The following is a 19,992-nucleotide window of genomic DNA, read 5'->3' as shown; positions in this document are numbered from 1 at the left end:
TGCCTCGCTCTGCGGGGCTCCGCCGGCGGCGGTAGCCTTTAATTCCTCCGTCGCCTTTGGCGAGCCGCGCCCGGTGTCACCGCGGGCAGCGCAGCTCCGCGGGGCTGTTCGGAGTTGCCAAGGAAATGGGGTGTCGGGCTCGGGACCCCGGGAGGGAGAAGGAAAAGTAGAAGTTACTGCGAGTTATCTGCCATCTGCGTTGCTCCTGCTTCACTGCAACAGATACCGGTGATATTGAGAAACCGTAAGCTGTGTCTAAAGATGTTTTTCGTGGTGTTGTGGTACTACTAATTATTGTTTTCTGGCAATTTAACAGTGATTTAGGACTGACTTTTGGTAGTGGCACCTCCTTTCTCAGTCCTGGTCGTAAACTCTCTAGCGAGCTGTATCCTTACTGCTAACCAAGGTGGCTTGTCTCACCGGGTGAGCGCTTGGGAGGTGTCCTCTGGCACTTCGGGAGCCCACAGTCTGTGGGCAAACTTGAATGCTTGGTTCCGGCTGTTTTATCAGCATCGTTTACACGAATTCCACCTATTTTTTCCCTCTCCCTCAGTCTTGGAAGAGGCTTTTTCTGTCCATGTTGTTTCCTGTAATCCTGCTAGAAGGCTAAAGTTGTTATGCTTAAGTTCTTCTGGTCAGGTATTTCGTATGGGTTTGTGGCATGCTCAGTCCAGAAAATCTGTACAGAAAACCATGACTGTGTTAGGCCAGATGGGACAAATCAGTTTTTGTTAAATTCAGTCCTCACAGGAAGAAATGTGTCTGTACCTAGAAAAGTGCTTCTAAATCCTGTCTTTGCTGGAGTTCCAGAAATCCACTTCAGCACACATGTGTGTACACCCATACTTCTTCTGTGTGTGTTAAATGCACGTCCTTCTTGACTGAGGAAACGAAGCTGACATTCAGGTCCCTTGTTTGGAATATGAGCTGAGGGCAATATAATTTGGCTCGAGTTTGACATTAAGGAGTAGAAGGGGGAGGGCACTTGGCTCTCACCCTGCCAATCTGGGCAGCAGTGGAGCTGGGGGTGTTGATCTTGATGAAGCCGCCGATTCTAGGTGATATTTCTGCCAGTACAAACTGCAAGGAGACACTTAGATGCTGCTGGATCACAAGGCGGTCTCCGCAGAAGCCTGACACATGCAAGTGTAGTCGAGGGACATTGTCGTCTTGAGGGCAGGAGGAACTTTCTTGGAGAGCGCGTTAGCGTTGCCACATGGAGGCTGAGTGAGCGATTGAACAACTGGATCTTGCCGAGGTCTGCGGAGTAGCGCCATCTCATAAATGGAAAATGGGTAAAACTGTCAGTTTCTTACTGTCTAGTTAAGGTGGCTCTTGCTAGGTGTTTTGTGATGCCTTAAAAACACCTAATGCCGTTTTTATTGTGTAATCTCACCTTGTTGCACCTTTTTCCTGGTGTGGGGCCAGCATGCAGTCTGCTGCTGGTACAGGATTGTCATCCTAAAGTAAAGGCTGTAGCTGCAGTTAATTTGTCCATCTGAATTGTTCTTTTGAAAGTCCAAATGTGCCACCATTCTTTAAGGAGCTTCCCCTCTGTCGCCTAGTCCCTTCCAGGAGGGTACTGCGGACAAGCGTGTTGTTGAATTGCTCCTTAACTTACATATTTTATTTTATTTTCCCTAGTAGTGTATGTCGCTTGCACTGGCAGTCAGGAGTTTAAAAGCTTGTAAAAGTTTCAAGGTTTTTCCTACTGTTACTTTTGGCCGGTGCATGACAGCACTGAGTGTGTTAGCCTATCCTTTGGTACTGACTCAGTTCTTACAGCGGCCAAGAATAAAGATTATGCAGGGGAACAATTTTCTTCCTGTGACCCTTGGTACCCTTCTTGCGCTGTGTGTTATGGAGGTGGTCACAGAAGATGGAAATTTAAGAGAGTAGGTGCCCTCTGTCTTTCCCCATGTGGAAAAGTATGGAAAATACCTTTTCTCCTTGAAGTTCAGAAGCTAGTGGATAAGGTTACCCATGTGGCCTGCTCATTTTGGAAAAATTCAAGAATTTGGAACTTGTAAACACAGTCAGAAATCATTCTAGAAGTATAGTAGTTCAATTTGCAAAGGTAATTTTACTGCTATAAATGCAATCCTTGGGAAAGGTGGTACTTTCTAGCTGTCTGCCTGCTCTTTTTAAATCTTTTTAAAACTTTGAAAAGCAAGTTGTATGCTCTTTAATACTTCTGTCTTACTCAGTCTTAATAACTTGAAACTGGAAAATACTATATTTTAATTACATCGTTGGAACCTGCTCGGTCAGGTTCTGTACCTTGAACCTGCTGTACCTTGACAGCTCTTTTTGTCATTGGGAAATGTCAAGGAAAGGAAATGGGAAGAAGCTTCATGAAACAGGTTGGCGGTCTCTGTATCTTTTATCCCTGAACTAATTTCAAAACATCTATTACTGCTAGCAGAGAGCTGGAAATTGTCAGGCCTGCCTGGCAAGCCGCTGTTCTAGGCAAACATGTTCACTGTTGTTTCCAGTACCTTTGATTGTTTCTTGCCTGTCTGCTTACAGAATTAGCTTTCTGAATACAAACAAAGGACCTCTTTGTGGCTGAGATTGTGACTTTTATTTTTTGTACAGTGTGAAGCACAGTACATCTGATATTTTTACTGAGCTAGCGTGGAAAAAACACTGGGTTGGTTTGTTTTGTTTGGTTTTTTTTTAAATATCCCCACATAGAGCTTTCTACAACATCTCTGTGGCTTCGTTTCTGTAACCTGCGGAAGAGCAAGTGCTGATGTGTCTTACAAGTTTTTGCTACTGGGACTTTGCTCTCTACCGGAAAAAGTGAATCCAGTAGAAGCTGGGATTTTGTTACCTGTGCGCAGTAACTGTGACAGATGCCTAACAATACTTGAAGCTGAAAAAAGAGGAGCTGAGTGTCTTTCTGTGGGGGAGCAAAAAAGCTCAGTGAAATAGTATAATTGATTTATCTCCACCATGTCATAAATGTAGAGGTGTGCAGCAACTTTTTTGAAGAGAAGAGGAAACATTCTTCCACCTCCTAGTAGCCAGTGAAAGGCAGCAGAAGGTGGTGTGGCGTTGAGTCTTTTCATGCCAGCCCAGCCCGATCTTGGATTACCAGTTTGGGATCATCTAGTTAGATATTGTGTATGTTTTTCTCCTAAAATTTCTGTGTTACTCCTGATTTCTGTATATATTTCATAGCTTGTATTTAACCAAAGCATACCTTCCAAGGAAGGCTTCCAATCTTGATTTGAAGATGTTGGGAGGTGCCAGATACATCTTTGCCACCACATTACGTTGTGACTTTATGGGTTAATTGCTTTTACTAAGCCTTACTTTAATTTGAATTTAATTACCTTTAATGCCCTCTGTTGGTTATTGATGTGTTTTTATCTCTCACACTAAATAATTCTATACTGCCGTCATGTGGATATGATGTTAGTTACTAAGGTCATAGTGTGGCAGCAGATATCTATGGAACTCAGGAAGTTTAAAAAAGAAAAAGAAAAGAGGGGAAAAAAAAAAGGCAAAAGAAAAAAAGGGAAATGGTAGGTAGAGGACTCTATGGGCTAATACAGCTTTCATAGGAATTAATTCAGCCTGTTTGGTGCAAAAAGCGCAGAAATTGCAGCTGAGGAAAAGGTAGCCTGTAGATGCCTCTGCCGGGTGTTTCTCTCGTTTTATTCAGTATTGTGGGAAATCTTTCCTGATGGCCAGCACAGGGACATTTCTTTGGAAACGAGGATACATGTGTGCAAACCAGCCATTTTTGGAAATACAGGATTGGTATTCAACACAAAGTATTACTTGGCCATTCCTTGCACATTGTTCTTATCTCTAAAAAACTAACCTTACAGCAGCATGAGATTTTTAAAAAGTCTGTCTGGAGGAAGAGATGACGATTTATCTGAAAGAGAGATTAGAGAGATGAAGATCTGCAAATTGGCAGGAACCTTTTTCTGTACCCTCTTGTGAGTGTTGGCTGCAGCACTTCCAAGGCAGCATTCCTCAAGCTTGTTGGGAACTTAACATTTGTTGGATTTTTTTTAATACTATAAAAGCTTGCCACTTTAAAGCGGGCCATGGTGATGATCTGTATTTGCTGATCCACTCTTCTGATTCTCTGCCTGGTCAGAATTGACCAAGTTTAGGCATGTTGCTTTACTTGAGCAGAGAAGTCTTGCATCAGGGTACAGATGTGTCGCCCAGCCTGTGCTTTTTTAGTGTTTAGGTATGCCCTGGCAGTGTTGCTAGAACATCCAGGAGGTAGTTGTGCAATCCGACTAAGTTGCGTGAGTCGGCTGGGTATATTAACTCTTGTCGCAGATGAAGGTAGCTGTCCCCTGAGAATTGTGTTACTAGAATGTCATCACCCTTTCCTGAAAGGAAGGGATTGCAGAGTTCCTTCAAGTGAGCTAGAAGTGTGGAAGAAATATCTTTATGCAGAGACCTTGTGAGAGTTTAATGCCCCACCTGGGGCCTTAAACCTGGGCCGACTAAGCCTAGTATTCTCTGTATCAGTTTCTTTTTTGTAAACACGCTCCAGAAGTTTTAAGGAGAATGGGGGGAAAGCTTGGTGGGAATCAGCCTGGGGTACCTAGGGGGAGTGCAAAGACAGGCCCCCACTACCACAAGCAATACAAGTGAGTTTTCACTGTCTGGTGAAATCAAAGGCTCCGCGTGCCAGGAGCGTGCAGGACTAGTTTCACCCTGGGGAGATCCCTTTGCACAGAAAGAGTTTGTGAGTGCGCGCTGGGATGGTAGGAGTTCTCTACGGAGAGCTTCTTCCATGCTGGTATTTGAACTCTGGCTCGTCAGAGCGCTGTCATAGGACTTGAATTCTACAGCAGTTTAAAAAACAAATCATCAGCTCTGTGTTTTTATGCAGTTAAATCTGGCATAAGGGCACCTTCCTCCCATTCCTGTTTGTTGCCATTTTTTTGAAAGACCTGCTTAAAGTGCGTGTTGTCTCTGATGCAAAGTCATGCTGTCTCAACGGAACTGTTTTAAACTGACACCTGAAACAAAGATTTCAACAGGTTTAAACATATAAAAATGTTCAATATTTAATATAGATCATTTTGGGAACTTTGATTAACTTGTGAACTCTGTAGAACTGATGAGTGGAAACTTTGGCTTTTCTCTCTTCTCATTGAAAGGGAAATGACTAATTTGCTGAAGCTTTGCTTTTTAATCCAGTGTTCTGGTTTCTCTTTGGAGGTATGTGTTACTGTACTTCTCTTACTGAGTGATCGTTTTATGAGAGGCACCAACTTACGGCAAGGAAAATGAATGTTGCTATTTTGGAGTGTCAGAAGTATGTACAGAAATTTAATCAGTGTTGTGTACCTTTATAGATGTGCTGAAGACTTGTTACTGGTCTAAGAATAGGTACTTTTTTATTATCTCTCAGAGTTTAAACAGATTTTAAAACACAGCCTAGAGCTTAAAACCAACAGCCACATTTCTGTTGCATTACAGGTGTAGATGCTTGGAGCTTTCAGGCAGTGTCACGTACAAAGTCCATACTTTGGTTTGGTTGCCACTGATTCCTTTTTTGTGATCTAGGTGGATGAGAGAGATCTCATGTCACAAGCTGGCAGTTAACCTCCTATTTTTGAAATGTTGAGGCTGGACCGCTTGCTTTGGCCCTGCGCAACATGAACGTCTCAGTCTCACATCTCTAATTTTGGATGTATTATCAAGATTATGACCAAGGTTGAATTTGTGTTGCAGGTTTCAAAAACCTCTCTATATCCAAACAGGATTGTTTCCCTGTTAATTATGATTTTGATTTTGAATGTCAAAATATTGGTCAGTTTTAAATTGTTACTAATTTTTGTTGTATTTTCCTGTATCTTATTCTTCACAATAACTTAAACACTATACTGCTGTTGAAGTAATAGATTTGTTGTACTGTCTATTGCCCTATTTTCTTAGAATTCCCAGCATGTGTCAGATGATGTGTTGGTATATGGAGGGTAGAGAGCTTTGACATTCGTTCATCTTTTAAAATCTCTTTCAGAAATGCTTTTATGACTTCACTGTTATTTGGAATAAAGAAAAAAACTTATTTCTTTGTGAAAAAGTTAATAATAGGCTAGGATGGGATTAGTTGTTTTTGTTGACAGATTCTTTCTATAGCAGTAGCTATTAACGTAACTTTTTAAACCAAAGAGGCAAACCGTACTGGCTGTTCTTTGGAATTTTGTTTCCCTTAGAGAACTGACAAAAAGATTAATAAGTAAATCCTCTGCATGGTGTTCTTAATGATTGTTATTGTTTTTAATGTAGTTATTGCATCATTTATGACAAATAAGAGCACTAATGCAAAGCAATGGATGATAAGGGTGTAGTCCCATTCACTTAAGCTGATTTTAGGTTGTGCTGGAGATTGAATGAGGTCATCGACTGCCTGCTCTGCCCGGGTTTTACTTCCTCCTTTCTGTCCAGGGAGCTGATCTATCCGAATCTCCCCCAAGAAAGAGATACTTAAAATTTTTCATTAGGTCATTTTTGTCATATACTTCATTTGGAAAATAAAAGCTCTGATAGTAATTTTCTTGAAAAACCTACAGTTGCTGAATGTGAGCGAAGAATGAATTACCATGAAAAAGAGAAGTTAGAATCGAACTTAATCCCGTTCACTGGAAAAGCCCCCACTTTGTAAGCTGCGGTGCCGGAGAGGTGTAGTGAGTGATGCTGCCTGTTGGACTGCCTATGTTGCTCTCACTTGGTGTTTAAGTTAGCAGGGCAAGTATTTTTATAAAAACAAAACTTGAATTATTTCACTTAAATGCCCCAGTGTTTAAATAGGGAATTTTTTGATGTAAGATACAGAAAGACAGAAAAATGCTAGTGCAGAAAAATAAGCTACTTAATGTTCCAGCTTTTTAGTAGTTTGGGATTTGTTGTGAATTCTCTTTGACCTTACTGGCCTTACATATTTTTGTATGCATATACTTTTAGGCACTGCTTTCTCAGATTTTTTTTGACATAAAACCTCCTAGAACTGGCTGTAGTCTGTACCCCCCTTGCTTCTGCTGTATTGCCCAAACTCCTGTATAATTCCAAGGGGAGGATACCCGCTCTGCTTAGCTTAGCTCTTTTCAGTCTCCACAGACTCCAGGCTAGGAGAACGTAAGCCTTTCTGCATAATTCCTGTAATGCTTACCTTGCTGGGGATGTTCTTAGCTATGTTGTCCTCCTCTTGCTGTATTATTTTAAAGTGTACGTGGAGATGAAAATAATCCCTCTTTAGGCAGTTTAATTAATCCTGGCTTCACTCGTACAAGTACTTCTGGATGCTATTCATTTTTCTGGCTACTGTAACTGCTTCACGTTTTGTCTTGTTCCATATGACTGTGGATTTCTATTTCATTTTTTTAACTCTCAAGCTGTGGAAAGATACGGTGTGTATCTATGTTTGCTTGCCCTTTTTTGTTGTGCTCTGACAGGTAGGTTTGCATGATGCTCTGCTACCTCTAGCAGCTGCCATCACTTTGTCACTACTTACAACTTTCTGGTTAGAGCTGCCAACTTGCTCTTTCCAGTTCCAGAAGACAAACCAATCTAGACAGTCTTTCGTCCTGGCTTCTGGATTTCATGCTAGACTGACAATACGTTTACATGACTAACCGTCTTGAAAACTTGCTACAAGAGAATCTGGCTTCAGTTGGAAATGAAAACTGAGCTAAAAGGAAAATGATGGGGTATATAGCCTCTTGTTTCTCATTAAACAGGGGAGCTTGTTGAGTTTCAAGTTGATGGTTGCAGCACCAAAAATAAACCGAAAGCAGGGCGCATGAAGCTCTCAAACACTGACTGTTTACTTTGCTACAAACTCCCCACAGGGATGAATGAAACTAGACCATCGTTGTTCTAGTAGAGGAGTTTCTAAATGTGTTTATCTGAATGAGGACGTGCTAATAACTGATTTTTTGGCAATTTACACGACACTCAATGCATTGAAAAAGTAATTGACTTTTTATAGGTGTTCAGATGGTGAAATGGTAAGATGGAAGGCAGCGTTTCTAGATTTATTTTAGTAGCCTCTTAGATATTAGTTTCAAAAAAGTAAACAATAAAACAAGGCATAAAATATGATGCATAGCCTTGCAGTTAATGTAACCTTTTTCTATGATCAAAATATAGGTTGTTTTTATATTAATTATATACATATATAAATGCAGCGAACAAGGCCATGGTCTGATTTAAGTGAATTAGAGCATTTAATTCAGTCCCCTGCTGTACTGCCTCCTTTGAGAGGACTGTATTTAGTTTTTTAAACTACTGTACGTTACAAAATAGGCACCGAGTCACGTGGCTGTTAAATGAATGTTAAGTATGTGATGTCTGAATCACCTGTTATTCGGCATCCTGGGAGGCAAGTCAAAGGGAAAATGCATCTGAGGAGGAAGCTTGCTGCTGCGAAGCCTTGGCATATTTTTGGTTTTTTTACTTGTTGATTCCTTGCTAATTTTGAAAATACTCGTGGGTCCTTCTCTTCCCCCGGGAGTTGGTTAGTCTGTGTCCTCTGGACTGCGAGGAAGGATAGTGTTAAATGCCGAACACCTTTTTAGCAGTGGCAGAAGAGGATTGCATCTGCTTATGAGGTATTGCATGCGTTTTCCAGTGGGATTAAAAGGATGCTGTGAGAAGGGGCTGTGGTTTGAATTAGGATGAAATTGTAGTTCAAAATAACGCTTACCTTAACTTTCAGAGTAATTTTAGGTAGATAACCGGATTTGATGTTAAAAGGTAAGCCAGTGGACTTCGTAGAAATCCTTGGTGATCTCCGGTTTATCATGCGCTGTACAACTTGAATATATACATACTTTGGTCTTTTGGCATAAAATGGAAATGTAATGCTAGCTTCTATTACAATATAATATAAAAAGAAAATGTAAAAAGAGCCAGTATGTACAAATACTTGTCACATACAGTCATTTTCATTCACAGTTTTTCTGTTCTGTAAGCTTGATGCTTTATACCTGTGTTATTTTAATTGTTTGTATCGAGATGTTGTGTAGTCCTCTAAAACAGAACTCATTTCGTTATGATTTGATCTTAAATGGCCAGACTTCCCATGCTTCCAAGCTGAGGTCAGATAAGTTTTCCACTGAAAACAATAAATGGCTTCTCATTAGGAAAGTAATTTCCGTCTTTAAATATTAAAAAAAAATGCAGGCAGTGCAATGTAAGAATATTACATATGTTGTACTCAGTAGGTGTACGTGTATGCGTATGGACTAGCTGCAGTAAGTTCTCTTCTTAACTCCCGGGTCTGGCTGTGTGTACTTAGCTCTTTTTTCTTTCACACATAAGTGCTTTACCAAAATCAGTATAAGCAAATGGACTCTTATGCATGGGGACGTGAGAACTTGTGACTCCATGTACACTAGCAACGTTCTGCCTGTACAGTATATTACACCGGCAAGGTCGCAGATTTTAACAGCGCAGAAGAACAACCACCAAGCTTTACTGTGGAGCTTTGCTGAGATGGTTGGTCCAGCAGAAACCCCTTGTGTAGAGGTGGCTGCATGTAGTTCTGTGGGCACAAACCTCTAGCCATCAGCCTGTACCTGCTCTTCAGATCTAAGATGAAAGGAAACTGTAAGAATTACTGGAAATAAGGCATCTAGAGGCAGCATCATAATTCTTACAATTGCAACTGTTCTCATTCAGAGATTTTTTTTTTTTTTAAATGACTAGTTTTTCTTGTAATGTGTAATTCCCACGTCTGGAGTGAATTCCCTTCTGTTTAGTCTTAAGAGTCTGTTCAGTCTGCTGCAGTTTTTATTAATAGGTTTTGAAATAGAGCTGTGCAGCAGCTCTGTCAAGTATATACCTGACAAACCAGGAGAGAAATCTGGAGGTTTTTAGATCTAAGTGTTAGCACAGTTGGTGCTAATTTTTTTCAAGTTGCTGTTGTTCACTTGGCAAGTGTTTGTCCAGATCTTCCCTAATTCAAAGCACTGGGGGGGAAATGAGTAAGACCTGTTCTAGGGATAGGCTTTTGTTGTATGCCAGTGCACAATGGACTGATAACTAAATTCAGTGCCATTGTAAATTCTGTTTTCTGTGCTGTACAATACATAAAACTTCTTTAGTATTATTGACTGCTGTCTATATATTAGACTTACTGAGGCTTCACTGACAGGTGAAGATACAAGTTCTTCTGCTTCCTGATGTCAATTTTCTCTCTTCTAAATTTTAGGAGAGCTCATACCTTAACAGTCTTGTTCATCCTCACGTGTGCGCTGGGCTACGTAACCTTGCTTGAAGAAACACCACAAGATACAGCCTACAATACAAAGAGGTAAATATTTGAGAAAGTGTTTCTATAAGTTGTATATTAGAAAAGGGTAGCTGGATGAACAAGTTACTGTACACGCGTTTACCTTGTGGATAAGCTACCTCAAATGATCTTTGCATTAACTTCTTTAAATGCCCGAAACCTTAGAAAGTGACAAAACCAAGCATAAGTCTATAAGCTCCTTTGATGCTGGTCGTTGAATTTAATTTCTAATCAGTTTAGTGTCACTCACTGTCATACCTGGTGGCTGCCGTGTGTGTTTTAAAACAAAGTGCGAAACTCTTTCTAAAGCCTCAAAGTACCGGCTGTGTTTCTTTGGCAATGATTCTGCCTCTTTTTCTTAAAATAACCTAATGTTCTAAATTATGTGAGCGGTGACTAAATTTTTTTGACTTAAGTGCTTTTTGTAAAATTATGGTTGAGATTTCAATACAGATCATTATTTGTTGTTGAAAATTAACATGAGAACTTGTAGCCCAAAGGGAAACTCTTGGAAAATAAGTATGAGATGAGTCTTACATATGTGGTCCATTTCTACTGTAATTTAAACTGATTAAATGTAGTTGAATTTCTCTTCTTTTTAAAGAAATACAGTAGGGAACAAAAAGGGGGAAGAAAAGCGGTCTTTTAAAAATCTAAGTATATATTTAAAATTAAGGGGGTGCTTACAGACTGTAAAGCATCCTTGCTATAAGCATGAAAATCATTCTGTTTTCTACCAGTCTGATTTCTTAAATATAATGCTATTTTTTCCCTTCCCTATTAAGGGGTTTCTTCCTATTTTTTTACATTTTTTTAAAGTGACTCAGGATATAGTATTCATTGTCAGGGAGATGCAGGAATTAGGGTATTTCCTGAGATAATCTTGGTTGTTATTCTGTCAGTTACACAATTGGTGTAGCTAATGTAATTTACACTCACACATCTGCCAGCTGAGGATTTGTATTTTTATGCGTGGGGGTGAAATGGAACAAGTTGGAACACAGTGCCCTGTCTGGAGCTGGGAAAACTTCTGCGAGGCTTTGGTGTGAACAAATGCCATTTTATTCCCAGTTATAATGAGTGAGTCTAGGGAACGGATGGAGGCCTGACATCCTCTGGAATGGCAGTTCAAAATAAAGAAGGGGAAAAGCTGAAAGGGAAGTGATGACACATCGTTAGGGAGTAATACAGATCTAAGGTGACTCAGTGGAATATCTTATTATTGAGATTAGAGCCTTTACTGCTTTAATAAAAACAAAACCAGAGAAGATTAATCAGTAGATTAACCTTTCTTTCATGAAATAGAAGTTGCTTTCTGCATATTCAGTGCAGGGAATAATGTGTCTAGTTATTAAAATCAATTTAACAGCATCATACCAGGCAATGAGTAGCGAATGTTCTTTGATCGCTTCTGCATCTCTGCTTGTGGAATACTGCCTGCAAGATCTAGATGCAAAAATACTTGAAAAGCAGCATCCTGAGAATTGTATACGGTCTTCCAAATATTGGGTTTTGTTACTGGTTTTGAAGGATACATTTCTATTTCCACTCATGCTGCACCCTTATGCTGTTGCCATAGTCATTCAAGCTACATGTCGAATTCTGAGATAGTAGTTAACTCTGCCAAATCATTACTTTTTCCAAGCTAAAGATAAATGCAGGCATAACGCACGAGTCCTGTGGGCCTTTCGTAAGCTTTAGGTCTGTTGCCTTGGCCCTGATTTACAGAATGGATGGAAGCGTCTGTGTTGTTCAGCACACTCCTTACGCTGAGTCAATTTTTGTGAACTCCTGTCTGGTCTCAATTAAATTTCTTTTCTAAGGTCTTTGAGGTAAGTGCTATGCCAAGTTTAGCAACATTACACATGAAGGATTCCAGCTCAATTCATGTTCCAGCTGTTGTTCTTGCCTTCTTTAGTATCCATGTGCCTGCTGCTCTATTTCATTGTTCCTGACCAATTTTATGTGGCTCTTTAAGTGTGTATTTGAACAAAAAGAGGCATTTCAGAGCAGGAGTAAGATGGTCACAACATGCATAAGTATAACCATATCGCCAATTTTCACAGATTTTTTTTTTCCCCTTCCATAATTTAAAATACCTTATCCTACCCTGAGATCTTTTTTAGTCTTTAACGTAGAGCTGTTGTATGTTTTGATCTAAAATTTTGGCCTGCATGAGGCTGTCACTGTGTGCACATATTTCATGGCAACTCTTGCCTGCTTAATGAACAGAAGTAGTTTTATTACCAATGAACAGTGTCTCTAGCTGTCATGCTTTTTTATTTCCAACTGCTGCACAATGACAGTGGAGCAGTGTTTCGGTGCTTAGGTGCAAAGTCTAAATACGTGCTTGCAAACCCTTAAACCTCCTTTGTTTTCAAGCTCTTGCTGAGAGGTGCCAGAGTGCCTGTGAACTGCATTAGGTGCTTAGAGCAGAACATTAAATTGAAGCAAAGTGTACAAATTACTGTGCTAGCTGCTGTTGCTGTGTTTCCTAGACTAGCTAAAGCAATAGGAAGTCATCTGAGGCTCCCATCTTCTCCCCTATAAAGTGCTTCATCCAGTCATTTACAGCAGCAGCTGAGGGCAGGGTGAGTGGCTGGATTCATGTAATAAGTCATCAGGAGAAATGATGGACAGAAAACAAATCAGAGCATGAATCTATGAGATCATGAGGTGTGGTATCTATAGCTGAGATTTATATTTGCATCTTTATATGCTGACATTTGGGTGCCATTTTCCTTCCTGCAACATGTTAGGGCAATTAAAGGAGGAATTTTTGGTTTTGTAAGTTAAGGTTTATAGAAATGTTTTATATGTAAATTAGTCAAAGTTCATTAGGATCATACACGCACATATTGATGTCATCATGTGATATATGTGATCAGATTGCCTCTGTTGTAAAGACAGTTGAAAATTTACTTCGTTAGCCAAAGAGATGTTGTGCTGCAAAACCTGTCTGATGGATGAGGCTTTTTATTCACACAGTTCCTGCAGCATTCAAAGCAGCCTTGAAGTAGTCCATCCTGTCTGACAACTGTCAACTTCTCCTCTCTGTTAAGCGCCCAGGAGGAGCTGACAGGACTGAGCTCCAGCTCTGAGGGTAGCTAAATAAATATTCAGCGACCCCCTTTGCATACAATGGCCGTGGAAGAAATCCACATCTCCCAAATACTTTGATTGCCGAGCAGGGGCTCTTGGGGGAAAAAAAGTTTTTTTTTTTTTTTTAATATTAAAAAAACACATTCAGGTTTAAAAAAAATCCTGTATGCATTAGGGTTATACATTGGATTTGAAGCCATGAAACAGTGCCTTTCTACACTAGTTTTTGGCAATAACTGATCACTGCTCAGCCATGGTGACAAATCTAGCTGTATGTTTATTTGCATGTTGATGATCTCCAACTCCTGTCGCTGAACACCCACAGAGAAAACAAGGTAGCAAGGAGGCTAGACCTCCATCTGCCAGTCTACCAGTTCTTCAGCTTGTGATACCACTGAGGGGATTGTACCAGTCATGCTACTGTAGATACAGACAGAGAAGGGACAGGGAGTGGGAGCTGACTCGTTAAAAGCCTAGAGAACAAAGGACGATATACAGATACTCATAGACAAGCTTCATTGTCTTGTGTCTCTGAATCGACTCTTAAAATAACACAAACAATAGCTTGTTTGTACTAAGGAAACTGTTGCCATGTTCTCCCTTTCTTATTTGGTTAAGTGCTAAAATTATTTTTGTAGGCACGCTTTACTATTTAGGGGGGAAAAAAAGTTTTGCTCAAGAAAATGCATTAGCTCAAGAAAATACATTAGCCACGTCCCTCCAGGCTGCCTGCAGGGGTAGTTTGAACTCCCCCTCAAATCCTAGAGAAGCTCTTACCTCAAGCCATCATAAGCCAGCAGGCCAAGCTGCTGGTTGGGCTTTGAAAGCTTCATAAGGAGGCAGTATGATGATGTTAAGGGGAGAAATTTAGTTGCCACAGGAAAAAAAAAAGATAATGGAGCGGGCATGGTTATTATGCAAATTTGTGATTTTCTTCAAAACTTCCCATGGTAAACTTCAAGTAAAATAATACAGCTGAAACACCAGCTTATTTCAGTGCAGCTGCTGCATCTGCTGTTTGGCTGAGAGTGGATTTTAGAAGAAGGAACATAACTGTAAGTTCCTCTGGTGATTTAGATTCAGGTCATCTCCAGCTTTGGGAAAATTACCCTCACAAGGCCTAAAACAATGATCGTGGACATCTTGGTTCGTGGCTGAGCATAATGATAGTGAACAGAGATGTGTATCGTTACATGATACAGAACGCAGACTATTCTGTGTAAAAGTAAATTTGTATTCCTGGTATTTCCAAATACAGACTAGTGGCTCAAAATGCAGAATATTCTCATTTTTTGAGATCAGCTGAAAACTTTTTTGGCATCTTCATCTTTGAAAATCATGATGGAACTATCTATTTGCTGTTTCATTCGGTAGCTAATTCTGTTGTGCTTCCCAGTGTCATAAAGCAAGCAAAATAACTGAGTTCCATCTGTTAAGTAAAACCCATTTTTATTTTCAGGAAGCACAAACTTTTTATACTCCGAGGTGAATGTCACAAAATAGCTTTCACAAATCCTTTTGTTTTCTATTTTGAAAGAAGTTTTTGAAATGTTTTAAGTATGAATAGTCTACTGTCGCTTCTGGTATGTAACATTTTCGCAATAAAAGCAAAATTATTAGGTATTTTCTCTGGCTCCTGCAAACAGAGCCATTTTATTTACAGTCAAGAGTTGCCTCATTTATTGCAAACATGGCCTACGCTTATCCTGCAGTGTAGCGAGGTATTTCTCAATTAACTGTCTCTTCAGCCAGCTCTTAAGCAGGTAATATGAGAAAGCATGAAAGTTCTATTGGGGCTTCAGATGTAGAAAAAAAGAGCATTTTTGGATTGCATTATACTGTTCCATCCATTAAAGGAACATGTCCAAGTATAGACCATGGGGTCTTGTCTTCATGAAAAACAAGTGGTGACCCCTGAAAAAGAAATGCCGTTTTGTGCACGTGAGATGTTTAAAATCTCAATTACTTAAAATCTCAGGAGAATTTTAAGTTGATGTTAGGTACTTTGAAATTAAATGCCAGACCTCTCCCACCTAACTCACATCTCAGTCTCTCCAGGTCTGTCCTGCATACTAAAGGAGTGGTGTTCCTGACGGTAAGGGTCAGGCATTCAGATATGAGTATTTGCACTTTCTCATTTTTCTTTTACTTGCAAAACAAAACTTCATTGAAAAACATACTGCATGTAATTAGTGGGTTTCAAATCCTGGATCTTGAATGTTGCTTGCTTAGTTTGCTGTTTGATCAGTAAGGATCTCTTCCTGGAGCCTTCTGGATGCCCTTAAGGGTTCAGTTCCACATTGGCTTAAGCTGACAGTTTAGCCTTAACTGGGGGCTGCTGTGTTCCTTCCTTGTGAGAGCGGTGAGCTGAGCCAACTGAACAGGAGTTGTTTTTTTCCTAGGTTAGTTTTCAGCCGGATCAGTCCTTGCACCATCTCATTCTGGTAATGTGCAGAAATGCTGCCTCCTAGAAGGAGGCAGACGGCAGGACTGTGGCAGTCCTTATTTGGGTCTTACCTTGCTGAGGATGAGAAAACTCTGCAGGTCTGGGCTTAGGGTATTGGGGTGAGGTTGTGGGTCTTCGGCATACTTGGGCTCATGGTCTGGTAGCTATTACTTTTCTTTAATGTCTCTGTTGTGTTCTGTTAGGCTCTATATTATAGTTCCAGCTTTTGAAATAGCACCGGTGCTGGTTTGGTTTTATAAGCTCCTCCTTGTCTTTAGTTGACTAAGAAAATGTTTTGGAGTAGTGACAAGTTCATTCTTAAATTTCACTGAAATTTTACTGGAGCAATGAGCAGCTCTCTAACATGAGGGCTTTCTCACTGCTAAATTTTAAGTGTCTTTCTGACAAAGTGGGCATAAAAGCTTCTCAAAGACAAAGGGAAGCGTTTGACTTATTGTGCATCTCACGATCATCTACAGGCGAAGGCTCATCATGTGGATCAAGGAACTGCTCTTTTTGTTTTGTTTTTGCTGGATGAGTTCTCAGCCAGATCAGGCTCCTCACCTGGCTGGCTGGCTACTAGTAAATGACAGCAAAATGGAAGGAATGGAAGCATGCAGTTAGTGGGGAGGAAGGGAGGAGGATGGATGGGTAAACTTTGGGGTTTGAGACAGTCTGCCATGACACCATGCTTAAAAGTATAGGAATTTATACCCCTTTCCCTGAAATACAATCTCCAAAAGGCATCTATTTATGATTGGCATGTTTAGTAGTTAAGAAACAGACCAGACATTTTTTACATCAAAGAATATAATTTACAGTTTCATTAGGAAGATGATGCAATATAGACTGTTTATTCTTTTTTTCACTTTCAGAGGTATTGTTGCCAGTATTTTGGTTTTCTTATGTTTTGGAGTTACACAAGCTAAAGATGGACCATTTTCAAGACCTCATCCAGGTAACTTAAATTGCTTAAGTCACTCAAATATTTCTGATAAATTGCATGGTTTATGGTGAACATAAATATTTGTGTTACTTGTAGAGAAGGTAAGTCCTAATTTAAATAATAATAATATAGGTTCATTAACAAGATGTAGATACCACGTAGCCTCCCAGCTGCCTCCCAGCTTCCACCCAGCCTCCAAACAGCATAGTGATTCTTCTGTGCTTTCGATCCACGTGTAGCATAGGATTTTTTTAGGTTTTTTTTATCTCCCTGTTTTGGCTTCCTGTTGTTAGTAAAAAGCTTTGTGTGAACTGCCAGATTCTTGAAACCTTGACTTCCCTTGTTTATCCCCCTTTTTTTTTTTTCCTCCTTTCTGTAAAGGGACTGCACTTCTGACCATGTATCCGGTTGCTGGAGCACTATGCTCCCTTTGCTGCATGTCCATTATCCACAATAACAGGTAGATTAGAAACCCTTGATTATGATTTTAAAGATTTCTAGTAAGACTTGAAAGCATTTGAAAGAACAACACAAAACCTCTTCCATGTAGTGTTATATCAGGTGAAGTATGAAAATATTTTAATATCTTTGATCTTTTGCCCATTTTTAGATGTGAATCATTGAGAAAGAATTAAGGGAATTTGTATAGGCTTACATATTATTCCTAAAATCATTAGGCTCTCCTACAGTCAAATAAAGCTGTAAGTATTTCTTATGCCAAAAATGTAACCTTCCAGTTTAGGAATGCTATTCTATATGAGAAACAGCAGATATGTTAAAAACCTTGATAAAGCAAATGTTGTTCTAGAGCAATGCCCACAGCACACCTCTGCGAACTTAAGGTTTTATTTTTAATAAAAGGAAATAAGTTTGCATTTCTGAGGTCTTATTAAATAGCAGGTTTTAGTCTTTCCTTCCTGTTACAGTTAATTCTGGTTCCTCCTATAAGACAAATTACTCCTTTTAAGGACAGCAGTGGTATCTGAGTGCTTTCAGTTTTAGAACATCCAGAGGTGCTGTCTGGGATGGAAGTCGTTTTTATTCCCTGGAACGAAGTAGCACAAATCGGACGGGGATCAAGTCCAAAGGTCAGAGATCTCTACAGCAAACTTGTCGCGTAGACTGAGCCAACATCTACCACCTCTGTATGCTACTGTCTTGGAAACAGCAGTTGCTGGGCTGAAGCTGAATTTCAGCAGAATCAAATTGTCCGTGAACAGGGTGATTGAAGAAGCTCCCACGTATTCAGTCATTTCAAATACTGAGTGTATACATGTCATCTTTTGTCTTAACTTCACCTTTCCTCTAGCTTGTTTCATGGGATGATCTTCTGAAGAGTGGTTTTCAGGGGCTGTAGCAGTTCACTAGGATAGCGGATACTTCCACGATCACAGCAAGACGTCTGGGTGCCTGTTCAAAGGAGAATGGCAGTCTTTCTCCGTATCTCTCCTGCGGGAAGGCTGTTGCAGGCAGCAGAGGGCATGGCATTGCAGCCCCGTGAGATTCAGCGTCAGCTCTCCAGTTACAGAGGGGTGTATTAGGAAGTTCCCGTCAGGCAGTCGAGTCTGACCTTAGCTTGGTGGTGCTGTTCCAGGAGAAAGATCTCACCTCAAAGGAACTGGCGGCGCAGGCTGCTGGTGTGCGCTGCTTCCATTTATAGGGCAGAAGGAAGCCTTTGGGTCAGTCAGGTCACTGCGATCACATACAGCCGCATCAGATCTGTTACATGAACTCTTCAAGCTGTATCTTAAAAGTAGCTAGGTTTCGTGACCTGCTTCTGTCAGGTGATTTTTGGAGCCCTATTATTCAGTGTGTGTGTACCTATTTATGACCAGCTCAGAGATGGTTTATATTTTTGTCTGGTTTTTGTGCCTAATGTTGTTGTTCTGTTTAAATAGCTCTTCTTACTCGGTGTTTATCCACCTGATTTATTTATACAGGGCTCACGTATGCCAACTCACCATTGGTTTTGCTAAAGCAAGCAAATTTTGCTAAAGCAACAAGTTTTGCTTTTAGTCTCCCCCCTCAATGTAAGTCTGCTTTCCTCCTAACGTTTTGGTAGTTATTCTCTTTGTGTGTTTTGAGTTTTCTTCTTTGAAAATGGCTGTCCAGAACTGTGTAGGATATTGCAGATGTGAGAGCGCTTATGGTTTTTGTGATAGTGTTGATGCTTCCCAGTCTCCCTCTGGCAGTACCTTGATGGCCGTCTTTATATTGCATGTGCTTTTTTCATGGCTGTATTACAGTGACGGCTGAGTGACTGGCAAATAATACCGAATCCTTCTGTTTCAGCTGATGAGCTAACATGAAAACTTACTGGTTCCTAAGTGTGGAACTGTATTATGACCTCTTCTATTACTCTAGTCCTTTGAGATCATCCGATTTTCTCTTTGCTGTCCCTGCCTTCCCTGCTGCTGCTGTTTGTGCTTTGTGTTATTAACCTACTTTTCACTAAGGCCATTAATGAAACTGATCTTAGCCACCATGTAAGTGGTGTCCCTCCAGACTGGTGTGGGGCTTATTTTGCCTTCCTTTCAGTATTACCAGCAATGTCAGCTTTAGCCAATGGCTCATCCAGCTTTACCATTTTTCTACTGATTTCACCCTCCCCCCCCCATTTTCTCCAGTTTAGCTAATAATTTGCTACATGGACCTATACCGGTTGCCTTACTGTAATTCAGAAATGTAGGACTATCATGAATGTAAGTATGTATGACTGTTTTAGGCAAGACTTCTTTACAAACTTACCCTGCTTTTTATCCCATTTTCCATTTCCTTCCTGTAAACTGTTGGCTTCAAGGCCCCCATTTGGTTCCATCCAAACCTTCTAGCAAAGGAGGAACACTACCTTAACCCCATGGAACAATATTTTACAGGGGACAAATCTTAAGCTCTGCTTGAGGGTCCATTTATTGGTGGGTGAACACCCAAATTTGGGGAGTGTAATGCATTTCATGATAAAATTAATCATGGATAAAGTCAGCATCAGTATGCTGACTTTTTAGTATTTGCTAATAAAAGATACTCTTCATTCTTACTGTCAACTCCTTTTATGGAGCCTTGAACATGCTAATGGCCTGGTGTTGCAAGAGTTCAATGATGCTTTATTGTCTTTGTCAAGATAACATGCCCACACTGTAATTTTAAAGAAATTTTCCGTGACAGTTATTAATGCCCTAAGAAATAGCTTTTAATATTCCCAACCTTTGCCAA

At 40.2% G+C, this 19,992-nt stretch overlaps 1 protein-coding gene across 1 annotated transcript in view; it reads left to right on the top strand.

The window, feature by feature from the left end:
• The window catches only part of PTDSS2 (phosphatidylserine synthase 2), a 57,585-nt gene that overhangs the window by 13,038 nt on the left and 24,555 nt on the right, over positions 1-19,992 (top strand). Inside the window, exons 2-3 of the mRNA XM_009334021.1 lie at positions 10,205-10,306; positions 16,709-16,791. Coding sequence (XP_009332296.1) covers positions 10,205-10,306; positions 16,709-16,791 — 185 coding nt within the window. The remainder of the gene's footprint in view (positions 1-10,204; positions 10,307-16,708; positions 16,792-19,992) is intronic.

This window comes from Pygoscelis adeliae, unplaced genomic scaffold, assembly GCF_000699105.1.
Source record: "Pygoscelis adeliae isolate BGI_AS28 unplaced genomic scaffold, ASM69910v1 Scaffold420, whole genome shotgun sequence".
Lineage (NCBI taxonomy): Eukaryota > Metazoa > Chordata > Aves > Sphenisciformes > Spheniscidae > Pygoscelis > Pygoscelis adeliae.
This window is presented reverse-complemented; position numbering and strand designations above follow the sequence as displayed.